The 22859-nt window shown below is 45.1% G+C and overlaps 1 protein-coding gene across 5 annotated transcripts in view; it reads right to left on the bottom strand.

Annotated features, from left to right (window-relative positions):
• Positions 1–360: 360 nt before the first annotated feature.
• The window catches only part of PALLD (palladin, cytoskeletal associated protein), a 454922-nt gene continuing 432423 nt past the window's right edge, over positions 361–22859 (bottom strand). For 4 of the 5 annotated variants that reach the window (XM_038755083.1, XM_038755084.1, XM_038755087.1 and 1 more), the window contains 5 exons: positions 22061–22193; positions 15379–15586; positions 4961–5126; positions 4130–4263; positions 361–2468 (listed from right to left, as the gene is read on the bottom strand). In XM_038755083.1, coding sequence (XP_038611011.1) covers positions 2296–2468; positions 4130–4263; positions 4961–5126; positions 15379–15586; positions 22061–22193 — 814 coding nt within the window. In that variant the 3' untranslated portion in view covers positions 361–2295. Of the gene's footprint in view, positions 2469–3963; positions 4016–4129; positions 4264–4960; positions 5127–15378; positions 15587–22060; positions 22194–22859 lie in introns of all 5 variants that reach the window. The other variant, XM_038755085.1, reaches the window with a different exon arrangement.

The following is a 22859-nucleotide window of genomic DNA, read 5'->3' as shown; positions in this document are numbered from 1 at the left end:
GTAGGTTGGTGTCCAGAGTAGCAAAGTGTGCGGACTGGTTTATAGTGGGAGGCGAGAGACTGAAAGGTTTGTTGGGTTTATCGTCTTGTACTATCGACCTAAGGTTACCAAGGTAAGTCAAAGCCCTCCTATCCTATGTGTGGTAAAGATTACCCTTAATCTTTCAGTATTATTTGTAAATGAGCTCCTGCCAGGGGCCAAGAGAGGAAAATATATATATAGAAAAAAAAAAAATCAGGGACGGCATCAACCATACTTGAAAACTGTCGACAGATAGCATTTAAGGCAAGGATCCTACTGTGTAGAAATAACCAAAAACCTTGACTACTACCAACTTGTTTAATTATTTATTGATTTTTAAATCCACATATCAACACAACAGTCCAAAGTAATATATGATAGTACATCGTTTCTTTATAAATATAAAGGGTGGCAAAATAATGCTAGTGAAGCTAAAAACCAGTAAGTTAGCAAAATCACATTCAGAAAAATTCAATACGTGATATAAAATACACTTTTCTAAAATACAGGTAGGACCGTTCTATGACAGATTGTGTACTGCCTCTTCAGTTTGCCGGAGCGATTTTTGGGAGTGTGGTCGGAGAGACCAGTACCCCTCTGCATAGAACAACAGCTACCTTATGTGCTAAAGTTTATTGATCACTTAAAACCTGGTTGGTGTCCTTACAAAGAGGTATAAAGCAATACAATAGCTAGCAGTAATGCAAAATATATGGGGGGGGTGGTGGTACACAATTACAAAATTCTTTTTTTCAAAAACTAAGTACTGACTTGAATAACTGAGCTGAGATTTCAACACTTTTATTATAAATAATGAAAGATACATGTGCTTCATATAAGGAATACAGTGTTTTCCTTTCATAGCAAAAGTACTTTCGTACCATTGTGTTCTCTTAGGCCAGGCCCAATCCTTTCTCCTCATTAAAACCCATCGGTTCTGAGTCCAAACTACCCCAGCGGGTTGACTGGACCCAATCCAGTTGGAAGTGGAATCTCCTCTCATTCAGAAAGCAGCCTTTGTTCTTAATTGTCTTCACCCTCCGTGCTCAGGGCCATTTCTCCTCCAAGGCTGGGGCAGCAGGGGAGGGACAAAAATTTTTTTACCATCCACCGATTCCTTATGCCAGGGTAAAAGCCCTCAGAACCATCTTGGCATAAGTCGGCGGCGCTACTCTCTGGCCTCCGCTTCCCTTCAGTATCTACGCTAGACCTACAGCTGTTGACTTGTCACTTCCAGGTTCTGCAGCCTCAATCCGTATTCCACTTGCTCTGTGCTCCTTCACGCCCCAACCACTCATTCATCCCACGGGCTCCAACTTCGCCGCTAGTCCCCTGCTACCTGCACTTCCAACTGACCTCGGAAATCTAGACTCGGGAACGGCAGTGTTTCTTCAATGAAATTTGGGATTCCTGTGGAAGAAACCCAAAGAGAGGTCTGGCTCTGACCCACGTCCTTTCCCCCCACTTCCTCCACTTACAACGTGCCTTGCTTCCTTGGGCGTCGGGATTCCTTTTTCGGAACGGATCGTATTACACCTCAGCTCTTACTCAGAATGTTAAATTATTTATACTTAAATTAGCCTTTCAGTATTATTTGTAAATGAGCTCCTGCCAGGGGCCAAGAGAGGAAAATATATAAAAAGAAAAAAAAAAAAAATCAGGGACGGCATCAACCATACTTGAAAACTATCGACACAGATAGCATTTAAGGCAAGGAGTCCTTTCCTCGGGATATAATATTAAACAATCTGCAGAGACAAGGCAATTGCTTGGGATTCTTTGTCCTTTCTCCTCGCTTATTATTCTTACATATTGCACTTGTTCGCTGTAGCTGTTGGGACGCTTTGATGTTTTGGAGTCCCGTACTTCTAGTTTTCTTTGAAGTCCAACTGCCTCAGATTAAACATTTCCCATTGATGCCGGGTAGCACCTACAGCTCTGGTCTAAAGGCACTTGGTGACGCAGATGAGCTGTGCTGATTTTTGACAAACGGGTTTCTGTTAACATTTTGGCATTTCTACGTTCCCCAGAACAGTTCTAGCCTAAGTATAAAACCGGACGGTGATTGTGATCTTTCTGTGCCTTGTGTACATTTCTGTTAATACTTATACCAGATACCTCTACTCTTAATTAATTTGGTACAATACGGTTAAGGTGTCCTTTATCTCCTGTAGTTGGTGGCGTGTATCAGCCTTTTACGTAAAGTGACATAGGAATAGTGTTGGTCAAGGCAATGGCTTTCAGTGTTTCCGCTTAGAAAAGAAATACTGGATTTTACAGGTCATCGCTCTCTACCAACCCCGAATTCAACGTCAGATGAGCCGGGTTGGCCTCAGGCTGGAACGCCGCTTTGATGTCCAGTCCTTGGTCGGAAAGTGCCGCATAGCGACTGGCGGAGGGACGCACTTTTTTCGGCTTCGTGGTCTGCGGCTGCTGCTGCCACTGGGCTGTAGAAAAAAGGGAAGGGAGAGGTTTGGGTTTCATCAAGGTAAGGCCGAAAGCCCTCCCGTGATCCCAGCCAACAGGAAATAATGCCAAAACAGAGCGATCTTTCATAGGTCAGAGAATGGCAAAATTAGTAATTGAGTGGCTTCCTTTAAAAATACACAGCAACAAAAAACCACACTTATTTGCCCGCCTGCATTCTGTTTCTGGATGTCATGGAGCCAGAGCAAGCAAGAAGTATGAGACTTGCGGGGTATTTTTTCCCCCATTTGTCTCAGGGGCTGGGGCCTTCTTACCTCCAACATGCCACTGTATTGTCTGTTTAATCCCAAACAGAATCCAGGGGCAGGGAGGGATGAAGGAGAGTAAAGCAGAGGGAAAAAAACCATCCCATAAAGCATCTTATAACCAAGTATGTTGGAAAACACAAGCATTAGGCCCAGAATCAAGGCTCTGAATTCTCCTGGTGCTTCAGAAAGTGCAACTTTGGGGGTGCAGGGGAAACACAGCCTCTTCCTACCCAAACTAGGCCAAAAATCACTTATCTGGGGAGAAGCCACAGCAACCCACGACACAGCTCATATCCTTGCCTCCCTATGATGTGGAGAGGCAGCATCTCTGGGGAAAGGAATGAGTACTGACAGTCACCACACCGCTGCCCCTCTGGTGCCTTTGGCTGACAATGTCTGACATTGTCAATAATAATTCCCTTCCTCAAGGAGGTGGAATCAGGTGCAACCGGAATGCTTTAATATGCTCTGGAACAAATACTGTATTTACTCACATAATTGTCCTACTTCTGCAATCTTTTTGCAACCCCAAAACCTGGGAGTGGCTAGTAGGGGGAGTCCTGTAAGATTTAAGTCTGGCAATAACGGGGGTAGGAGCCAATGTAAGCGAGTGACTGATTATGAATTGCATTTTTCCAAGTGCTGCATGCAATCAATAGGCATTGCAGGAATGAACCCCACCTTCCTGTGTCAGATCTCAAAGAAGAAGGTCCACTCCTTATTCTTCTCTTCCTTGCCCACAGTGCCCAGTTTGCTCAGCAGTCTCTGCTTACACAAATCATCTTTTATTGGCTTCTCAAAAATTGCGTGGGGGGGCAATTATGCTAGTAAATACAGTACGATTCGAGTGTTGGATGGGCTCCCGTATAGGGTTGACACGCACGCAACACACAGACACATACGGTCACAGAGAAATCCACACCTGCAGCTGTATTAGGAGAGCAGACTAACAAAGCAACAGGCTATGCATTCCTGGGCCACCGATGTGCACCCTGAGAGCCCCTGGAGCTGGATCATAAAGAAACATAGTTCCCAGGGTGGGGCCACCGTGGTGAGGGGGGAGGGAAGACGGGTTAAAATGAGCATTGCAGAGCTCTCAATACCAGGAAAACCTGGTGAAATGCAATCATGCCTTCGCCTACTGTTAACGCTAAAGAATTTAGGTAAAGAAGCATGCGTATTTTGCGATTAAGATCTTGAGTGATACTTTGACAGGGTATCTGTTCTCCTGCTGCGGGGTCACTATTAATGTCGACAAACTATAAACAGAAAGAGAAAGATCGCCGTGAGCCTTTCTGCAGGAAGTGACTGTAAAAATTGTGTCAGGCGCTCCCAGTGGGTTTGGTAAAATCCCCGAGGAAAGGGACACTCACTATACACATCCAGCCTGGCGGTGCAGGACACTATCCCGGCTTCGTTCTTCGCCGACACGGTGTACCATCCGGCGTCATCTTTCGTGGCTCCTTGAATGAGCAGGCAGATGTAGCCGTAGTTATCCTGATGCATGCTGGAAAGGACGAGAGAGGTGATTAAAGCTCAGCCTCCGAAAAAACTTTATGCATCGTTTAAAATTGGATCACTAGAAGCGGAACTGTGTAAGTTTCAGATAATGCGGGTCTTTCTGGAGAGGTGCACAAAGCCCCATTACGGTTAATGAGATACAAGAGCAGATGTCAAGGAGCGGAATTCGTCTTGGCACTTAATTTCCATATGAGCCCCTACGGTGGCGGAAAACTATGGCTAGCATTTCGCCACCGCCTTTTAAACGACTGGATTCGGCTTTCACTGCAGATGCTCGATAAGCCCCTCGCATCTCTGGTACATTAATCAATCAATCAATCATATTTATTGAGCGCTTACTATGTGCAGAGCACTGTACTAAGCGCTTGGGAAGTACAAATTGGCAACATATAGAGACAGTCCTTACCCAACATTGGGCTCACAGTCTAAAAGGGGGAGACAGAGAACAAAACCAAACATACTAACAAAATAAAATAAATAGAATAGATATGTACAAGTAAAACATTAAGTGGGACATGCTTTTTACACAGATCGTCAATAGCTTCCTCCGGACAGCTTGAACATCTCAATAGAGCTCGAGTTTCGGCAGACTTGTTCTTTTACTAGCAGTCACGTCGCTAAATGTCCAAAGCCGTGGGGGATTGGGGACCCCGATCCGTTAAATTATCCCGGGGTCATCTAACCTCACTCGGTCCGTGCTGTGAGTGAGTGACTCGTTCTCTTTCTTCCAGAATATCTGAGGTGGCGGCACTCCGGAGACGCGGCATTCCAGCCGCACTGGGTACCCGTCCGCCACGCCTGTGTTCTGCAGCTTCTCGAGAAACACGGGGGGTTTGTGCGCTTCCTTAGCTGGGGAAACAGGACAGGAAGCACAGATTGACAGAATGTTCATGGAGCCACAGGGAAGGAAGGATCTGGAAACTTCCCAAATGTGGACTCGGTGCGGCTTTTAATTCCCCGGCCACCCGTGGCTTTTCATTCAGGTGGTAGGCGGCCAACTGTATCCTCCGCTCGTTCTCTGGCTAGCACATCGGGGCTCAGCCTTCATTCCACCCATCGATCGCGGCAGCTAATCCGAACTGTGTCCTGGCCACCCCCAGTTTGCTGACCATCTGCTCGGCCAAACGACTGCGCCTTCTCCCAAAAACCCGGCCTCACCCATGGGGCTCGTCGGTTCCCTCCTTCCCACTATGGAGGATTCACAGCCTCTACGAATAATTGCCATCTAGTGCCACTGGGAAGAATTCAGATAGGAATGAAATCCATTTCAATTAGAATTTGATGTGGTACCTTTCCTCCTCCCCTTCCTCCTCCTTCTCCTCAGAACCATCATAAAGAATACCTCATTATTTTGACCCCAGGACTGGAAAACCAAGAGGCACCAGTAGTAGCAGCGGGGCTCAGTGGAAAGAGCACAGGCTTTGGAGTCAGAGTTCACAGGTTCAAGTCCCGCCAATGGGCAGCTGTGTGACTTTGGGCAAGTCACTTAACTTCTCTCTGCCTCATTTACCTCATCTGGGAAATGGGGATTAAGACTGTGAGCCCCCTGTGGGACAACCTGATCATCTTGTAACCTCCCCAGCGCTCAGAACAGTGCTTTGTACATAGTAAGTGCTTAATAAATGCCATCATCATTATTATTAGTAGTAGTAGTAAGCATTCAATAAATACCACTGATTGATAATGATGATAATAATAATAGTACTTATTAAGAACTTCCTATATACCAAGCACTGTGCTAAACGCTGGGATAGGTATAAGTTGATTGATTAAAGCCCAAGCACATTGGCTCGCCTCTCTGCGCCGCTTTTTCTAGGGAGGAGTGGAGAGCTTGAAGTCTCTTCCCCCGCAAATTGCTACTTGCCTATCTGCCAAGCCAATCTAGCTAAGCCTTTCTGAGAAAAGACATTTAAATGGATTATTCTACCCTGAAGCAATCAGAATAAGCTAGTGGTTCCCAAGCAGGAGGCCAGCACTGAGCCCAGAGCCTAGCACTCTTGCCTGCCCCAAGGCCCCTCGCCAGGATCGGAGGACCAGAGGAGCTATTCTATCAAATCCTATTTTGATGGGAGTGTTAGCTTTGCACATATTTATTCTATTTATTTTATTTTGTTAATATGTTTTGTTTTGTTCTCCGTCTCCCCCTCCTAGACTGTGAGCCCGCTGTTGGGTAGGGACTGTCTTTATATGTTGCCAACTTGTACTTCCCAACCGCTTAGTACAGTGCTCTGCACACAGTAAGCGCTCAATAAATACGATTGAATGAATGAATGCATCAGAAATTCTGCACCTCAGAGGCAGCTTCTTTAAGGGCCAAATCTGCTCTCCCCACCCAAACGTCCAAAGGTTTATGGCAAACCAACTGCACTGTTGCTGGGCCAGAAGGCAGCATGCATATTCTGGAGTTGCTATTTAAAGAGCGGGGAGGGATGGGGTGCTTCTTTGACCAGGCAGGATTAATTTTTGTAAACGACCACAACTCCTTGCCCTGGCCAGGAATGCCCTCCCTCCACACATCCGCCAAGCTAGCTCTCTTCCTCCCTTCAAAGCCCTACTGAGAGCTCACCTCCTCCAGGAGGCCTTCCCAGATTGAGCCCCCTTTTTTCTCTTTTCCTCCCCTTCCCCCCGCCCTACCTCCTTCCCCTCCCCACAGCACTTGTACATATTTGTACAGATTTATTACTCTATTTTACTTGTACATATTTACTATTCGATTTACTTTGTTAATGATGTGCACAGAGCTATAATTCTATTTGCTCTGACAATTTTGACACCTGTCTACATGTTTTGTTTTGTTGTCTGTCTCCCCCTTCTATTCATTCAAGCAGCGTGGCTCAGTGGAAAAGAGCCCGCTTGGGAGTCAGAGGTCATGGGTTCAAATCCCGGCTCCGCCGACTGTCAGCTGTGTGACTTTGGGCAAGTCACTTCACTTCTCTGGGCCTCAGTGACCTCATCTGTAAAATGGGGATGAAGACTGTGAGCCCCCCGTGGGACAACCTGGTCACCTTGTAACCTCCCCAGCGCTTAGAACAGTGCTTTGCACATAGTAAGCGCTTAATAAATGCCATCATTATTATTATTATTCATTCAATCGTATTCATTGAGTGCTTACTGTGTGCAGAGCACTGTACTAAGCGGTTGCGAAGTACAAGTTGGCAACATACAGAGAGGGTCCCTACCCAACAACGGGCTCACAGTCTAGAGGGGGGAGACAGACAACAAAACAAAACATATTAACAAAATAAAATACGTACAAGTAAAATAGAGTAATAAATCCGTACAAACATATATCCATATATACAGGTGCTGTGGGGAGGGGAAGGAGGTAAGGCGGGGGGGGTGGGGGAGGAGTGGGAGAGGAAGGGGGGGGCTCAGTGTGGGCTTTTAGACTGTGAGCCCGTTGTTGGGTAGGGACCGTCTCTATATGTTGCCAAATTGTCCTTCCCAAGCGCTTAGTACAGTGCTCTGCACACAGTAAGCGCTCAATAAATACAATTGAATAAATAGGATTGAATGAATGAATCAGACTGTTCATGTACTTGGGTGCATGGCGCCCTCCAGTGGCCAGCCTGCCACCAGACAAGCAGCCCAGAGTAAAACATCGCAAGCGTTCAAAATCCCTGTAAAAAATCTCTTGTTATTGGGGGAATTTCAGTTTTCCTTAGGCTACGCCTGGCTAAATTGGGGGGCAAAAAAATTCACTGGGAATTTATTTTACAGCCCAGGCTAATCCTGTCCCCGAGGTTCACATGTCTGGCCCAGACATATCAATCAATCAATCAAACAATCGTATTTATTGAGCGCTTACTGTGTGCAGTAAGCACACAGTATTAATTAGTATTATTTTTCCTATCTTCTTTTAGACTGTGAGCCCGCTGTTGGGTAGGGACCGTCTCTATATGTTGCCAACTTGTACTTCCCAAGCGCTTAGTACAGTGCTCTGCACACAGTAAGCGCTCAATAAATATGATTGATGCAGAGCACTGTACTAAGCGCTTGGGAAGGACAAGTTGGCAACATCTAGAGACGGTCCCTACCCGACAGGGGGCTCCCAGTCTATCATCGAGAACCAGTGTGGCTCAGTGGAAAGAGCCCAGGCTTGGGAGTCAGAGGTCATGGGTTCAAATCCCAGCTCTGCCACATGTCTGCTGTGTGACCTTGGGCAGGTCACAACTTCTCTGAGCCTCAGTTACCTCACCTGTAAAATGGGGATTAAGATTGTACTTCTCAAGCGCTTGTGCTCTGCACACAGTAAGTGCTCAATAAATACGATTGAATGAATGAATGAATGGTCTCCCCACCCCAACTGGCCATCTTTGGGTTTGTCACCCTTCCCCTGATCGCTACTGAACCAGTGGGGCACAGACCCATGAATGACAATGAATGAATTGTGAGCACCACATGGGACAACCTGATCACCTTGTATCCCCCCCACCCCACCCCCCCCCGGCACTTAGAACAGTGCTTCGCACATAGTAAGCACTTAACAAATGTCATTATCATTATTATTATTAGTATATCACGTCGTGCCATTCTGGAAGGTTCTGTCATTTTCCCCATTAGCCAGCAGCAGACTGTCCCAGCAACTACAGGATGTGAATGCTGCCCACGGGTCCAGAAACAGTGGAGCTGGTTTGCCCTGCGCCTTTGGATGTTTCAGTCGGGGGAGCAGATTTGGTGGGCATGTTACTCCCCTCCTCAAAAATCTCCAGTGGCTACCAATCAATCTGCGCATCAGGCAGAAACTCCTCACCCTGGGCTTCAAGGCTGTCCATCCCCTCGCCCCCTCCCACCTCACCTCCCTTCTCTCCTTGTCCAGCCCAGCCCGCACCCTCCGCTCCTCTGCCGCCGCTAATCTCCTCACTGTTAGGCCTCGTTCTCGCCTGTCCCGCCATCGACCCCCGGCCCACGTCCTCCCCCGGGCCTGGAATGCCCCCAATCCCTCCGCCCATCCGCCAAGCTCGCTCTCTTCCTCCCTTCAAGGCCCTACTGAGAGCTCACCTCCTCCAGGAGGCCTTCCCACACTGAGCCCCTTCCTTCCTCTCCCCCTCGTCCCCCTCTCCATCTCCCCCATCTTTCCTCCTTCCCTTCCCCCCAGCACCTGTATATATGTATATATGTTTGTACATATTTATTACTCTATTTATTTTACTTGTACATACCTATTCTATTCATTTTATTTTGTTAGTATGTTTGGTTTTCTTCTCTGTCTCCCCCTTTTAGACTGTGAGCCCACTGTTGGGTAGGGACTGTCTCTATATGTTGCCAACTTGTACTTCCCAAGTGCTTAGTACAGTGCTCTGCACACAGTAAGCGCTCAATAAATATGATTGATTAAAGTTGACTCTCAGGCTCAGGGAGGGCAGCAGCTTTGAGGAGCAAGATAATAATAATAATGACGGCATTTACTAAGTGCTTACTAAGTGCCAAGCACTGTTCTAAGTGCTGGGGGGAAACAAGGTGATCAGGTTGTCCCACATGGGGCTCACAGTCTTAATCCCCATTTTCCAGATGAGGGAACTGAGGCACAGAAGGGACTTGCCCCAAGGCACACAGCTGACAAGTGGCGGGGCCGGGATTAGAACCCATGACCTCTGATTCCCAAGCCTGTGCAACTTCCTCTGAGCCACGCTGCTTCTCCAAGATGTGAGGCAGCGAGGCTAACACGCCCATCAAAAAGGGACTTTTTGCAGCTCCTGCAGCCTCCAATTTTGGTGGGAGTTCAAGTTCAAGGCTCCTGAGCGCAGTGCTGGCACCAGTAGGAAAGAGACGGGGCATGTGAGAAACAGCATGGCTTAGTGAAAAGAGCCCAGGCTTGGAAGTCAGAGGTCCTGGGTTCTAATCCCGGCTCCGCCACTTGTCAGCTGTGCGACTTTGGGCAAGTTACTTTACTTCTCTGTGCCCCACTTCCCTCATCTGTCAAATGGGGATTAAGAGTGTGAGCCCCCCGGGGGACAACCTGATCACCTTGTAACCTCCCCAGTGCTTAGAACAGTGCTTCGCACATAGTAAGTGCTTAATAAATGCCATCATTATTATTATTATTCTCTGTGCCTCAGTTACCTCATCTGGAAAATGGGGATTAAGACTGTGAGCCCCACTTGGGACAACCTGATCATCTTGTATCCTCCCCAGCGCTTAGAACAGTGCTTTCCATATAGTAAGCACTAAATAAATGCCATTATTATTATTATTGGGAGTCAGAGGTCATGGGTTCTAATCCCAGCTCCGCCACTTGTCAGCTGTGTGACTTTGGGCAAGTCACTTCACTTCTCTGTGCCCCAGTTCCCTCTTCTGTCAAATGGGGATTAAGATTGTGAGCCCCCCCGGGGGACAACCTGATCATGTTGTAACCTCCCCAGCGCTTAGAACAGTGCTTCGCACATAGTAAGCACTTAATAAATGCCATTATTATTATTATTATTTATTATTATTATTATTCTCTGTGCCTCAGTTACCTCATCTGGAAAATGGGGATTAAGATTGTGAGCCCCCCGGGGGACAACCTGATCATGTTGTAACCTCCCCAGTGCTTAGAACAGTGCTTTGCACATAGTAAGCGCTTAATAAATGCCATTATTATTATTATTATTTATTATTATTATTATTCTCTGTGCCTCAGTTACCTCATCTGGAAAATGGGGATTAAGACTGTGAGCCCCACTTGGGACAACCTGATCATCTTGTATCCTCCCCAGGGCTTAGAACAGTGCTTTCCATATAGTAAGTGCTAAATAAATGCCATTATTATTATTATTATTATTATTGGGAGTCAGAGGTCATGGGTTCTAATCCCAGCTCCGCCACTTGTCAGCTGCGTGACTTTGGGCAAATCACTTAACTTCTCTGTGCCTCATCTGTAAAACGGGGATTAAGACTGTAAACCCCACGTGGGACGACCTGATTACCTTGTAGCTCCCCCACCGCTTAAAGAACAGTGCTTGACACATAGTAAGCACTTAACAATCAATCGTATTTATTGAGCGCTTACTGTGTGCAGAGCACTGTACTAAGCGCTTGGGAAGTCCAAGTTGGCAACATCTAGAGACGGTCCCTACCCAACAGTGGGCTCACAGTCTAAAAGGGGGAGGCAGAGAACAAAACCAAACATACTAACAAAATAAAATAAATAGAATAGATATGTACAAGTAAAATAAATAGAGTAATAAATATGTACAACAAATACCATCATCATCATTATTATTATTTGGCTCCCCCCAGGCAGTTCTCTGATTGTCGAGATCCAGAGCAAATTAAGCTCCCGTTTCCCAGCAACGGCCTCCCTCGGAACATCAGTGGGTAGGAAAGGTTGGTGAAGCAGTGAACAGTGAAGCAGCATGGCTCAGTGGAAAGAGCACGGGCTTTGGAGTCACAGGTCATGGGTTCGAATCCCGACCCCACCCCATGTCTGCTGTGTGATCTTGGGCAAGTCACTGAACTTCTCTGGGCCTCAGTTACCTCATCTGTCAAATGGGGATTAAGACTGTGAGCCCCACGTGGGACAACCTGATCACCCTGTATCCTCCCCAGCGCTTAGAACAGTGCTTTGCACATGGTAAGCGCTTAACAAATACCAATTATTAATATTATTATTATTATTATTATTAAAGAGGAGTGGCCTTTCCGGCATTCCCTATTCCGCCTGCCCAAAGGTGCCGCCTCCCATGTGCCTTCCAACTGAAGTCACGTTTGACCATATTACATTTTACTGGGAAAAGAAGAAGCTATCCCTGTGACATCCAGGGCTCCCGCTCCCGCTCCTTCTGAACTCCATGGCTCTGAAAGGATTTGCGTTTCCGTCATTTCCCCCACTAACCGGCCTGTCAAAATATTTCCTGCAGATTTAACATAGGCACAAGGGTGGGCGGGACGTGAAATTTCCCACTGGCAAACTTCCCTCTAGGAAGTTTGAAACTTCAAGGGATCTTACCCTTCAAAACAATATTTTGAATCCTTAGCAAAAAAAAAAAAAGTGGTATGAAGCGTGCCAAGCATCATACTAAGCGCTGGGGTACATACAAGATAATTGGGCATAGCCTAGTGACAAGAACACGGGTTTGGGGGTAAGAGACTGTGAGCGCGTTGTGGGCAGGGATTGTCACTATTGTTGCATTATACTTTCCCAAGAGCTTAGTACAGTGCTCTGCACTCATTCATTCATTCAATTGGATTTATTGAGCGCTTACCGTGTGCAGAGCACTGTACTAAGCGCTTGGGAAGTACAAGTTGGCAACATATAGAGACGGTCCCTACCCAACAACGGGCTCACAGTCTAAGTGCTTAAATACAATTGAATGAATGAAAGGCACGGGTTCTAATCCCAGTTCCCCCACTCATTCCTTCATTCAATTGTATTTATTGAGCGCTTACTGTGTGCAGGGCACTGTACTAAGCGCTTGGGAAGTACAAGTTGGCAACATATAGAGACGGTCCCTACCCAACAAGGGGCTCACAGTCTAGAATCATCTGCTGTGTGACCTTGGGCATGTCACTTTGCTTTGCTGTGTCTCAGTTACCTCATCTGTAAAATGGGAATTAAGAGCGTGAGCCCCATGTGGGACAGGGACTGCGTCCAACTTGATTATTTTTTATCTACCCCAGTGCTTAGAACAGTGCTTGGCACATAGTAAGTGCTTAACTACTACCATAATTATCATTATTATTATTAGGGCTCACAGTTTTAATTCCCATTTTACAGATGAGGAAACTGAGGCACATAAGTGAAGTGACTTGCCCAAGGTCACACAGCAGACAAGCGGCAGAGCCGGGATTAGACGAGGTTCTTTTGACTCCTAGGCCCTGCTCTATCCACTAGGCCATACTGCTTCTCCGAGTACTTAGTGCGCTGTACTGCACACAGCAAGCGCTCAATATATAATAATGATGGTATTTGTTAAGCGCTTCCTATGTGTCAAGCACCCTTCTAAGCACTGGGGTAGATCCGAGGTAATCAGGTTGTCCCACGTGGAGCTCACAGTCTTAATCCCCATTTTACAGATGGGGGAACTGAGGCCCAGAGAAGTGAAGTGACTTGCTCAAGGTCCCACAGCAGACAATCGGCAGAGCCACGTCCTCTGATTCCCAAGCCCGTGCTCTTGCCATTAAGCCATGCTGCTTCTCCATACATATCACATTAATTATTAATGTATTAAATTATACATCACTGGTGGATTGTCCTGGCCCCCCAAAGTGGGTTTGGCTAACCAAAGTGCCAATCTCACTGCCGGCTGGCACCAGGAACGCCCTTCCTTGGGCGTTTCCTACCAATCAGTGTGAAAAACACAACTACACAGTCCCCATTTCGAGCCCCTTCCAATCAATCAATCAATCAATCGTATTTATTGAGCGCTTACTATGTGCAGAGCACTGCGCTAAGCGCTTGGGAAGCACAAATTGGCAACATATAGAGACAGTCCCTACCCAACAGTGGGCTCACAGTCTAAAAGGGGGAGACAGAGAACAAAACCAAACATACTAACAAAATAAAATAAATAGAATAGATATGTACAAATAAAATTAATAAATAAATTCCAGGACCTCTGTCGTCTCTCTAGTATTTTTAAAGCTTAAGGGCCCCGAGAGTCTGTACTTGTACGCACTCCCCCATAATCCAATTAACCCGGAATAAACCGACGGGACCCTAGGTATGAATTCCCTTCCCCGCAAACGTTCTCTAAATTCATTTTGGACGCCTTATTCTTGGATCATCTGAAGATGAACCGGTTTAACAGGAGCCACAAGCCAGGGAGGGAGAAGGAGGAATTTTATGAAGCAGTGACGAGTCCTCGGGAATTCCACTAGCTGATTTTCATGACCCTGTCATTCATTCAATCGTATTTATTGAGCGCTTACTGTGTGCAGAGCACTGTACTAAGCGCTTGGGAAGTACAAGCTGGCAACATAGAGAATTCCACTAGCTGATTTTCATGACCCTGTCATTCATTCAATCGTATTTATTGAGCGCTTACTGTGTGCAGAGCACTGTACTAAGCGCTTGGGAAGTACAAGCTGGCAACATATAGAGAATTCCACTAGCTGATTTTCATGACCCTGTCATTCATTCAATCGTATTTATTGAGCGCTTACTGTGTGCAGAGCACTGTACTAAGCACTTGGGAAGTACAAGCTGGCAACATATAGAGAATTCCACTAGCTGATTTTCATGACCCTGTCATTCATTCAATCGCATTTATTGAGCGCTTACTGTGTGCAGAGCACTGTACTAAGCGCTTGGGAAGTACAAGCTGGCAACATATAGAGACGGTCCCTACCCAACAACGGCCTCACAGTCTAGTGTAAAGAAGGGATGTTTATTAGTCCCTTGAAAAGAGGCTCCCACCCCTTTAGGGCGTCACAAATAGAGCAGGTTCCGTGTCCGTTATCCCTTCTGCCAACAGGAACTGGGAAACAGAAGGGCCCTGGGAGCACCTGTATATATGTATATATGTTTGTACATATTTATTACTCTCTTTTTATTTATTTATTTTACTTGTACATATCTATTCTATTTATTTTATTTTGTTAGTATGTTTGGTTTTATTCTCTGTCTCCCCCTTTTAGACTGTGAGCCCAATGTTGGGTAGGGACTGTCTCTATATGTTGCCAATTTGTACTTCCCAAGCGCTTAGGACAGTGCTCTGCACATAGTAAGCGCTCAATAAATATGATTGATTGATTGATCGATTCTAACATATATTCACCATCCCCCCCATCTTACCTCCTTCCCTTCCCCACAGCACCTGTATATATGTATATATGTTTGTACATATTTATTACTCTATTTTATTTGTACATATCTATTCTATTTATTTTATTTTGTTAGTATGTTTGGTTTTGTTCTCTGTCTCCCCCTTTTAGACTGTGAGCCCACTGTTGGGTAGGGACTGTCTCTATATGTTGCCAATTTGTACTTCCCAAGCGCTTAGTACAGTGCTCTGCACATAGTAAGCGCTCAATAAATACGATTGATGATGATGATGATGATTCTGTCACCAGATCGTCCTTTCTCCCAACCAGGACTCTCCGTTTCCCACTGGGGTATTTCCCACGGGTCTCTAGCCGGCGTCTAATGAGGGACGTGGCGCTTTTCAGTAGAACTTACCGGCGACCACAAGCTCCAGGCTGAAGGAGTTTTGTCCAGCCCTGTTAGTGGCTACACAGGTGTAGATGCCCGCGTCCCTGGAGGTGACAGGTTCTATGATGAGGGAATGCACGCCGTTCTCACGCACCAGCATCTTGTGAGCGCCATCAGGGCGGATTGGTTTCCCATCCAATTGCCAACTCAGATCCGGGGTGGGTAAGCCGCTCACCTGAATTAGAAAGCCGACGAAAGAAAAACAGGCGGCCTGTTAGATCCCCGAGTGACATCACTCAATTGTGTTTCTCTTGTGGGACCCATGCTGCAAGACCTGAGGCTTAATTAACGTTGACTTTGTATGGGCAGCCTTGGACAGGGACTGTTTCGTCAATCAACAAAGTGAGGAGAAAAACAGTCTGCTTCTCATGGATGCTTAGGGGGATTAGGGATATGATGTCCATAAACGGCCTTGAGCTTGGAAGAAAGACACAGCGTTCTAATAAAGTCAACAGATTTCCTCATTTGGTACTTATAGAGCTGCCTTTCACGAGGAGTTCCCAAGACTCTAAAGACATTTTCTCATTCATGCCCAAGCACAAGGGATTATTATCTTCATTCTCCTGGAAACTGGGCCACGAAAACATCTTGAGATAACTCAGAAAGCAAGTGATGAATTTGGAAACACAACGGAAACTCAATCAAATGTGTAAAACATGACAGTCCTGCCGCTCGGGGATCAGAAAACGGCACAACAAATTGCTAGCGCTTTGCAGAGCTCCAGCGTGGGTGAACCCCGTGGGTGAGCACTATCTGTCAGTGCTCTGCCTCTTCGCCCTTCACTCTGAATGGGAGCCAAGCTCCATTCAGGATTTGTTTTTGTTTTTTTTTTTTTTTTTCCTTTTTCTCTGCTCATGGGAAATTTGTCAGATAAAAATACGTCAGCTGGGTGGTAAAACAATTCTTTCTTTGAGGGAGGCAATGGAGTTCTCCATTGCCTGTGCTGCTCTGCATCACTCTTTCCACAAAGACCGCCTCCAGTTTAGTGAAGCAAAACCCCCGAGCCAATGGGCCAAACCCTGCTGTGCCCCAACTCTGGCCTCAGGAGGGAAATTGTGGGCAGGGAATGAGTCTGTTTATGGTTGTATTGTACTCTCCCAAGTGCTTAGTATGGTGCTCTGCACACAGTAAGAGCTCAATAAAGAAGACTGACTGATTTAAATGATTTACTCATTTAAATTAATGCCCGTCTCATCTTCTAGACTGTAAGCTCGTTATGGGCAGGGACCGGATCTGCTAATTCTGTTGTATTGTACTCTCCCAAGTGTTAACTACAAGTGCTCCACACATAGTAAGTGCTCAATAACTAGTAATGATTAACTGACTGATTGATAGAAGGAATGCACTGTGAGACGGCCAATAATAATAATAATGATGGTATTTATTAAGTGCTTACTATGTGCAAAGCACTGTTCTAAGCGCTAGGCAGGTTACAAGGTGATCAGGTTGTCCCATGGGGGGGCTCACAGTCTTAATCCCCATTTTAAAGATGAGGTAACAGGCACAGAGAAGTGAAGTGACTTACCCAAAGACACACAGCTGACAATTGGTGGAGCCGGGATTTGAACCCATGACCTCTGACTCCAAAGCCCGTTCTCTTTCCACTGAGCCATGCTGCTCAGGGAATGTGTCTGTTTAGGGTTGTATTGTACTCTCCCAAGTGTTAACTACTGTGCTCCACACATAGTAAGTGCTCAATAAATAGCAACGATTAACTGACTGATGATTGATTGATAGAAGGAATTCACTGTGAGACAGCCAATGATCACAAACGGTTAGCCATCCCTCTGGGAGGCAAGGTTTGGGATCAGTAGGACAGAGTTTAAGTGGGAAGCAGCAGGTCCTGGTGGATACAGAACAGACCTGGGAGACTGAAGGAGACCTGGGTTCTAATCCCGGCTCTGCCACTTGTCTGCTGTGTGACCTTGTGCAAGTCACTTAATTTCTTCCGTGCTTCAGTCACCTCATCTGTAAGATGGGGATTGAAACTGGGACCCTCATGTGGGACAGGGACTATGTCCAACCCGATACCCCAGTGCTTAGTACAGGACCTGACACATAATAATAATAATAATGATGGCATTTGTTAAGTGCTTACTATGATAATAACAATAATAATGGCATTTGTTAAGCACTTACTATGTGCAAAGCACTGTTCTAAGCGCTGGGGAGGTTACAAGGTGATCAGGTTGTCCCACAGGGGGCCTCACAGTCTTAATCCCCATTTTAGAGATGAGGTAATTGAGGCACAGAGAAATTAAGTGACCTGCCCAGAGTCACACAGCTGACAATTGGCAGAGTTGGGATCTGAACCCATGATCTCTGACTCCAAAGCCCGTGCTCTTTCCACTGAGCCACGCTTACTATGTGCAAGGCACTGTTCTAAGCACTGGGGGGGATACAAGGTGATCAGGTTGTCCCATGTGGGGCTCCCCATTTTAATTTAAGTCTTAATTTAATTTAAGTCTTAATCCCCAATTTAAGTCTTAATCCCCATTTTCCAGATGAGGTCACTGAGGCTCAGAGAAGTGACTTGCCCAAGGTCTTTGCTCAAGGATTTTAATTTAAGTCTTAATTTAAGTCTTAATCCCCAATTTAAGTCAATCCCCATTTTCCAGATGAGGTCACTGAGGCTCAGAGAAGTGACTTACCCAAGGTCTCACAGCGGACAAGTGGCGGAGCCGGGATTTGAGCCCATGACCTCTGACTCCTGAGCCCGGGCTCTTTCCACCGAGCCACGCTGCTTCTCTAGTAAGCACTTAACGAATACCACAATTATTATTACAATTATTAAGAAAGACTCGGGAAGCGAACCGTCATTGGGTCCACTGTAGTAGCACCAGGCTTAACTGACTGTTCTCATGCTCTGGAGTCTGTCCTCCAAGTTAATCACTTTTTTTTGGTGGGAGAAATGCCCAGAGTTGTCTTCCCACTGGGCCGTCCACTCCTCACTGGATCCTTTCCAGTGGGAGAGTTAGTCATACGCAGTCAAGGGAAGATGCCCCGTCCCCTTCATCAGCGAAGAAAATGATGTCAGGGAGCAAGGGTCATTCCAAGCAGGACCTCATTCTGGACAGAGAGCAGCCTCCACTTGCACGTGGGAATAGGGGGATGTAAAAGAACAACCAATAGCGGAGAGGGAGAGGCTGCTTTCCCCTAAGGTCGCTGCTCAAATGAGGGGAGTTGATTCATCCAAGAATTCATCTGAGGTCTTAAAAAAATTAAAATCCAACAAACAACCTTCTTTGGCAGCGGGGGAAAGCGGTTGGGCTAGTTCTGTATGTAATGCGTTCGAAATGAATTCCCACATGTCATACTGGAGTGTTTGATTAAAAATTCTCCAGGGCCAGGTAGCAGAGCATTAGTTTCACTGTTTGTGGCAAGCGGCCCTAATGTCTTACAAAGTTATCTTAGGTCCAGCCTGAAAAGTCAACAGAGAAAATATGGGGATTAAATCTTTTTATTTAGATTTAAAGTCTAGTTTTCTAGGAGTATTTCCCTAACGCATGCAAAGCATGATGACTGTGAGCCCGTTTTTGGGTAGGGACAGTCTCTATATGTTGCCAACTTGTACAGTTTGTGCTCTGCACACAGTAAGTGCTTAATAAATACGATTGAATGAATTTCATGGGATGGTGTATAGTAGTCTATATTTTTTATCCCTAAAAACTCTTAGGGATTGAAAGTACACAATAAGATAATTCCTCTTGGGCACGGAGGGATGCAGAAAATAGTTCAGACTCAGTTAGAAACTGATATTGACTGATTTTTATTTTAGGCAGGAAACAGTGTCTACAAAATCTGTTGTATTCTCCCAAGTGCTTAGTACAGTGCTCTGCACACAGTAAGCACTCAATAAATAACACTGACTGATTTGGGGAGGCTGACACTTCTGAGAGCAATCTCCTATTTTACTTAAAACAAGTGCTCAGTACAGTGCTCTGCACACAGTAAGCACTCAATAAATAACACTGACTGATTTAGGGAGGCTGACACTTCTGAGAGCAACCTCCTATTTTATTTAAAAATATCCTCTATTACTTTGTCATTGGGAATTAAAGCTTCACTGACATTTCTGAGAGCAATCTCCTATTTCATTTAAAAATATCCTCTAGTACTTTGTCATTGGGAATTAAAGCTTCACTGTTTCCTACAGGATTCCAATAGAACCAGAAGAGGGAGCTCAGAAAATTTATAAAACTCCTTTAGGGTTAGCAAATCTTGGTGAGAACAGACAGGGTAATTTCTCTTGGAAATGAAGAAAGGAAAAAAGTTAGACAAAGACACAGTAATAATAATAATAATGATGGCATTTGTTAAGCGCTTACGATGTGCAAGGCACTGTTCTAAGTGCAAGCATTCATCATCATTATCATCATCAATCGTATTTACTGAGCGCTTACTGTGTGCAGAGCACTATACTAAGCGCTTGGGAAGTACAAGTTGGTAACATATAGAGAGAGTCCCTAATCAATCAATCAATCAATCAATCGTATTTATTGAGCGCTTACTATGTGCAGAGCACTGTACTAAGCGCTTGGGAAGTACAAATTGGCATCACATAGAGACAGTCCCTACCCAACAGTGGGCTCACAGTCTAAAAGGGGGAGACAGAGAACAGAACCAAACATACCAACAAAATAAAATAAGTAGGATAGAAATGTACAAGTAAAATAAATAAATAAATAAATAAATAAATAAATAAATAAATAAATAAATAAATAAGAGTGATAAATATGTACAACCCTACCCAGCAGTGGGCTCACAGTCTAAAAGGGGGAGACAGAGAACAAAACCAAACATACTAACAAAATAAAATAAATAGAATAGATATGTACAAGTAAAATAAATAAATAAATGGAGTAATAAATATGTACAAACATGTACACATATATACAGGTGCTGCGGGGAAGGGAAGGAGGTGAGATGGGGGGGATGGAGAGGGGGACGAGGGAAGCATTCGGAGAGAAAAGGATTTTCAGTGGTGCGCATCAGCACAAATTTTGAAAGTGCTCTAACATATTTTGCTACTTGATGGGAAAAACTTCCGATGAGGTGGGGGCTGATGGTAAGAGTAGACACAGTTGCTCCACTCTTCAAGCTTTCCCCCCTGGGTTGGGTAGAGCAATGGGTGTCAGGAGAGAAACTGTGAGCCCACTGTTGGGTAGGGACTGTCTCTATATGTTGCCAACTTGTACTTCCCAAGCGCTTAGTACAGTGCTCTGCACATAGTAAGCGCTCAATAAATACGATTGATGATGATGATGATGATGAGAGAACATGGTGTCACTTTGAAAAAATGGCTGTGGCTCACATACAGTGCTTATCAAAGCATATATAGTCTAATGAGTTTTCTCTAACACAGGGTATGTCTGGAAAGTTACCCCTGGATTACAGGAAGACTGAATTCATTCATTCATTCACTCAATAGTATTTATTGAGCGCTTACTGTGTGCAGAGTACTGTACTAAGCACTTGGGAAGTACAAGTTGGCAACATATAGAGACGGTCCCCTACCCAATCAATCAATCAATCGTATTTATTGAGCGCTTACTGTGTGCAGAGCACTGTGCTAAGCACTTGGGAAGTACAAGTTGGCAACATATAGAGACAGTCCCTACCCAGCAGTGGGCTCACAGTCTAGAAGGGGGAGAACAGTGGGCTCACAGTCTAGAAGGGGGAGACAGAGAACAAAACAAAACATATTAACAAAATAAAATAGAATAAATATGTACAAATAGAGTAATAAATATGTACAAACATATATAATAATAATAATAATGGAATTTATTAAGCGCTTACTATGTGCAAAGCACTGTTCTAAGCACTGGGGGGATACAAGGTGATCAGGTTGTCCCACGGGGCGGGGGGGGATACAAGGTGATCAGGTTGTCCCACGGGGGGGGGGGGGGGGGATACAAGGTGATCAGGTTGTCCACGGGGTGGTCACAGTCAACCCCCATTTTACAGATGAGGTAACTGAGGCCCAGAGAAGTTAAGTGACTTGTCCAAGGTCACACAGCTGACAATTAGTGGAGCCGGGATTTGAACCCGCGACCACCGACTCCAAAGCCCGTGTTCTTTCCACTGAGCACGCTGCTTCTCTTATATACATATATACAGGTGCTGTGGGGAGGCGGAGGAGGGGGCAATATACTGAATGTATATTCATAAGAATAGGAGCCAGGACATTAAATGGTCAGACTAATAGTCTATTAGATCCAGGATTCTTAAAGTCAGTCAGTCAAGCAATTGTATTTATTGAGTGTTTACTGTGTGCAGAGCAATGTACTAAGTGCTTGGGAGAGTACAATATAACCATAAAACCGACACATCCCCTGTCCACAATGCACTTACTGTTTAGAGCCAGTGGGGTAAAGGCTGCTTCTCTCATAGTGCTGCCTAAGGAAGAGAATATTCAGAACAAAGAAGTGATGGAAAAAGTGAGGTAGCACACAGTTGCCTACATTTCAGTCTGAGTTTAGCTTCTAAAAACCCTGGTTCATTCACTCGGTTTCCCTGTTGCAAGAAATTTCTTGTTCTGCTAGTTCAACTCTCCAGCTGGTGGGGTGGAAAACCCAGGAAGGAGCTGGAAAACGGAGGACGCGGTCATGGTGCAGACAGTCCGTCGGACAGAAGCAGTTCTTACCTTGCAGTCCATCCTACAGAGTTTTCCTTCTTGGACAATAAGGTCCCCAGGAGCCTGCAAGAAGTGAGGTCTGAAAAACCGTTCCTGGATCGGTTCGTTTTCATCTCCACTATCCCTTGAGCGAGATCGAGGCCTTAAAAACAAGGTAAACAGTTCAATCTTTTATCGTTTCTTTTCTCACAACCTATTCATTTCCCTTTTTTCCCCAAAATTTATTTGGGTAAAAAAAATGGATTAAATTACCCAAAACTAAAGTTTGTACTAACCTAAATGGACAAAACCCCTTGCTTTCTCCTGCCTTTAAGATTGTCACCCTGAGTTAATCTCTGTGGTTTACATTCATATTACTGTCCAAACAAAAAAATCACACTTAAAACTTTCCAAAGAGTTGATTCCTGTTTAGTAGTAGTAAAAGCATATCTTAGGCACTTACTGTGTGCAGAGCACTGTACTAAGGAAAAGAAAACACAGTTTGAAAATAGACACTAATTTTCCTGTCCCTCAGTTTCCCATCTGCATCATCTATGCACTTTGATCTGTGATCTATGAATAAATTTGCTCCAACCCCACAGTACTAATGTACATTTCAAGCGCTTAGTACAGTGCTCTGCACACAGTAAGCACTCAATAAATACGATTGAATGAATGAATCTTTATATTATAAATTTATTTATTCATGTTAATGTCTGTCTCTCCCTCTAGACTGTAAGCTCGTTATGGGCAGAAAACATGTCTGCTAATTCTGTTGTACTGTACTCTCTGAAGAGCTTAGTATAGTTCTCTGCACATAGTAAGTGCT

This window comes from Tachyglossus aculeatus, chromosome 12 (genome assembly GCF_015852505.1).
Source record: "Tachyglossus aculeatus isolate mTacAcu1 chromosome 12, mTacAcu1.pri, whole genome shotgun sequence".
In the NCBI taxonomy this organism is placed as follows: Eukaryota; Metazoa; Chordata; class Mammalia; order Monotremata; family Tachyglossidae; genus Tachyglossus; species Tachyglossus aculeatus.
The sequence above is the reverse complement of the archived record's forward strand: the minus strand, read 5'-3'. Positions and strand labels throughout refer to the sequence as shown.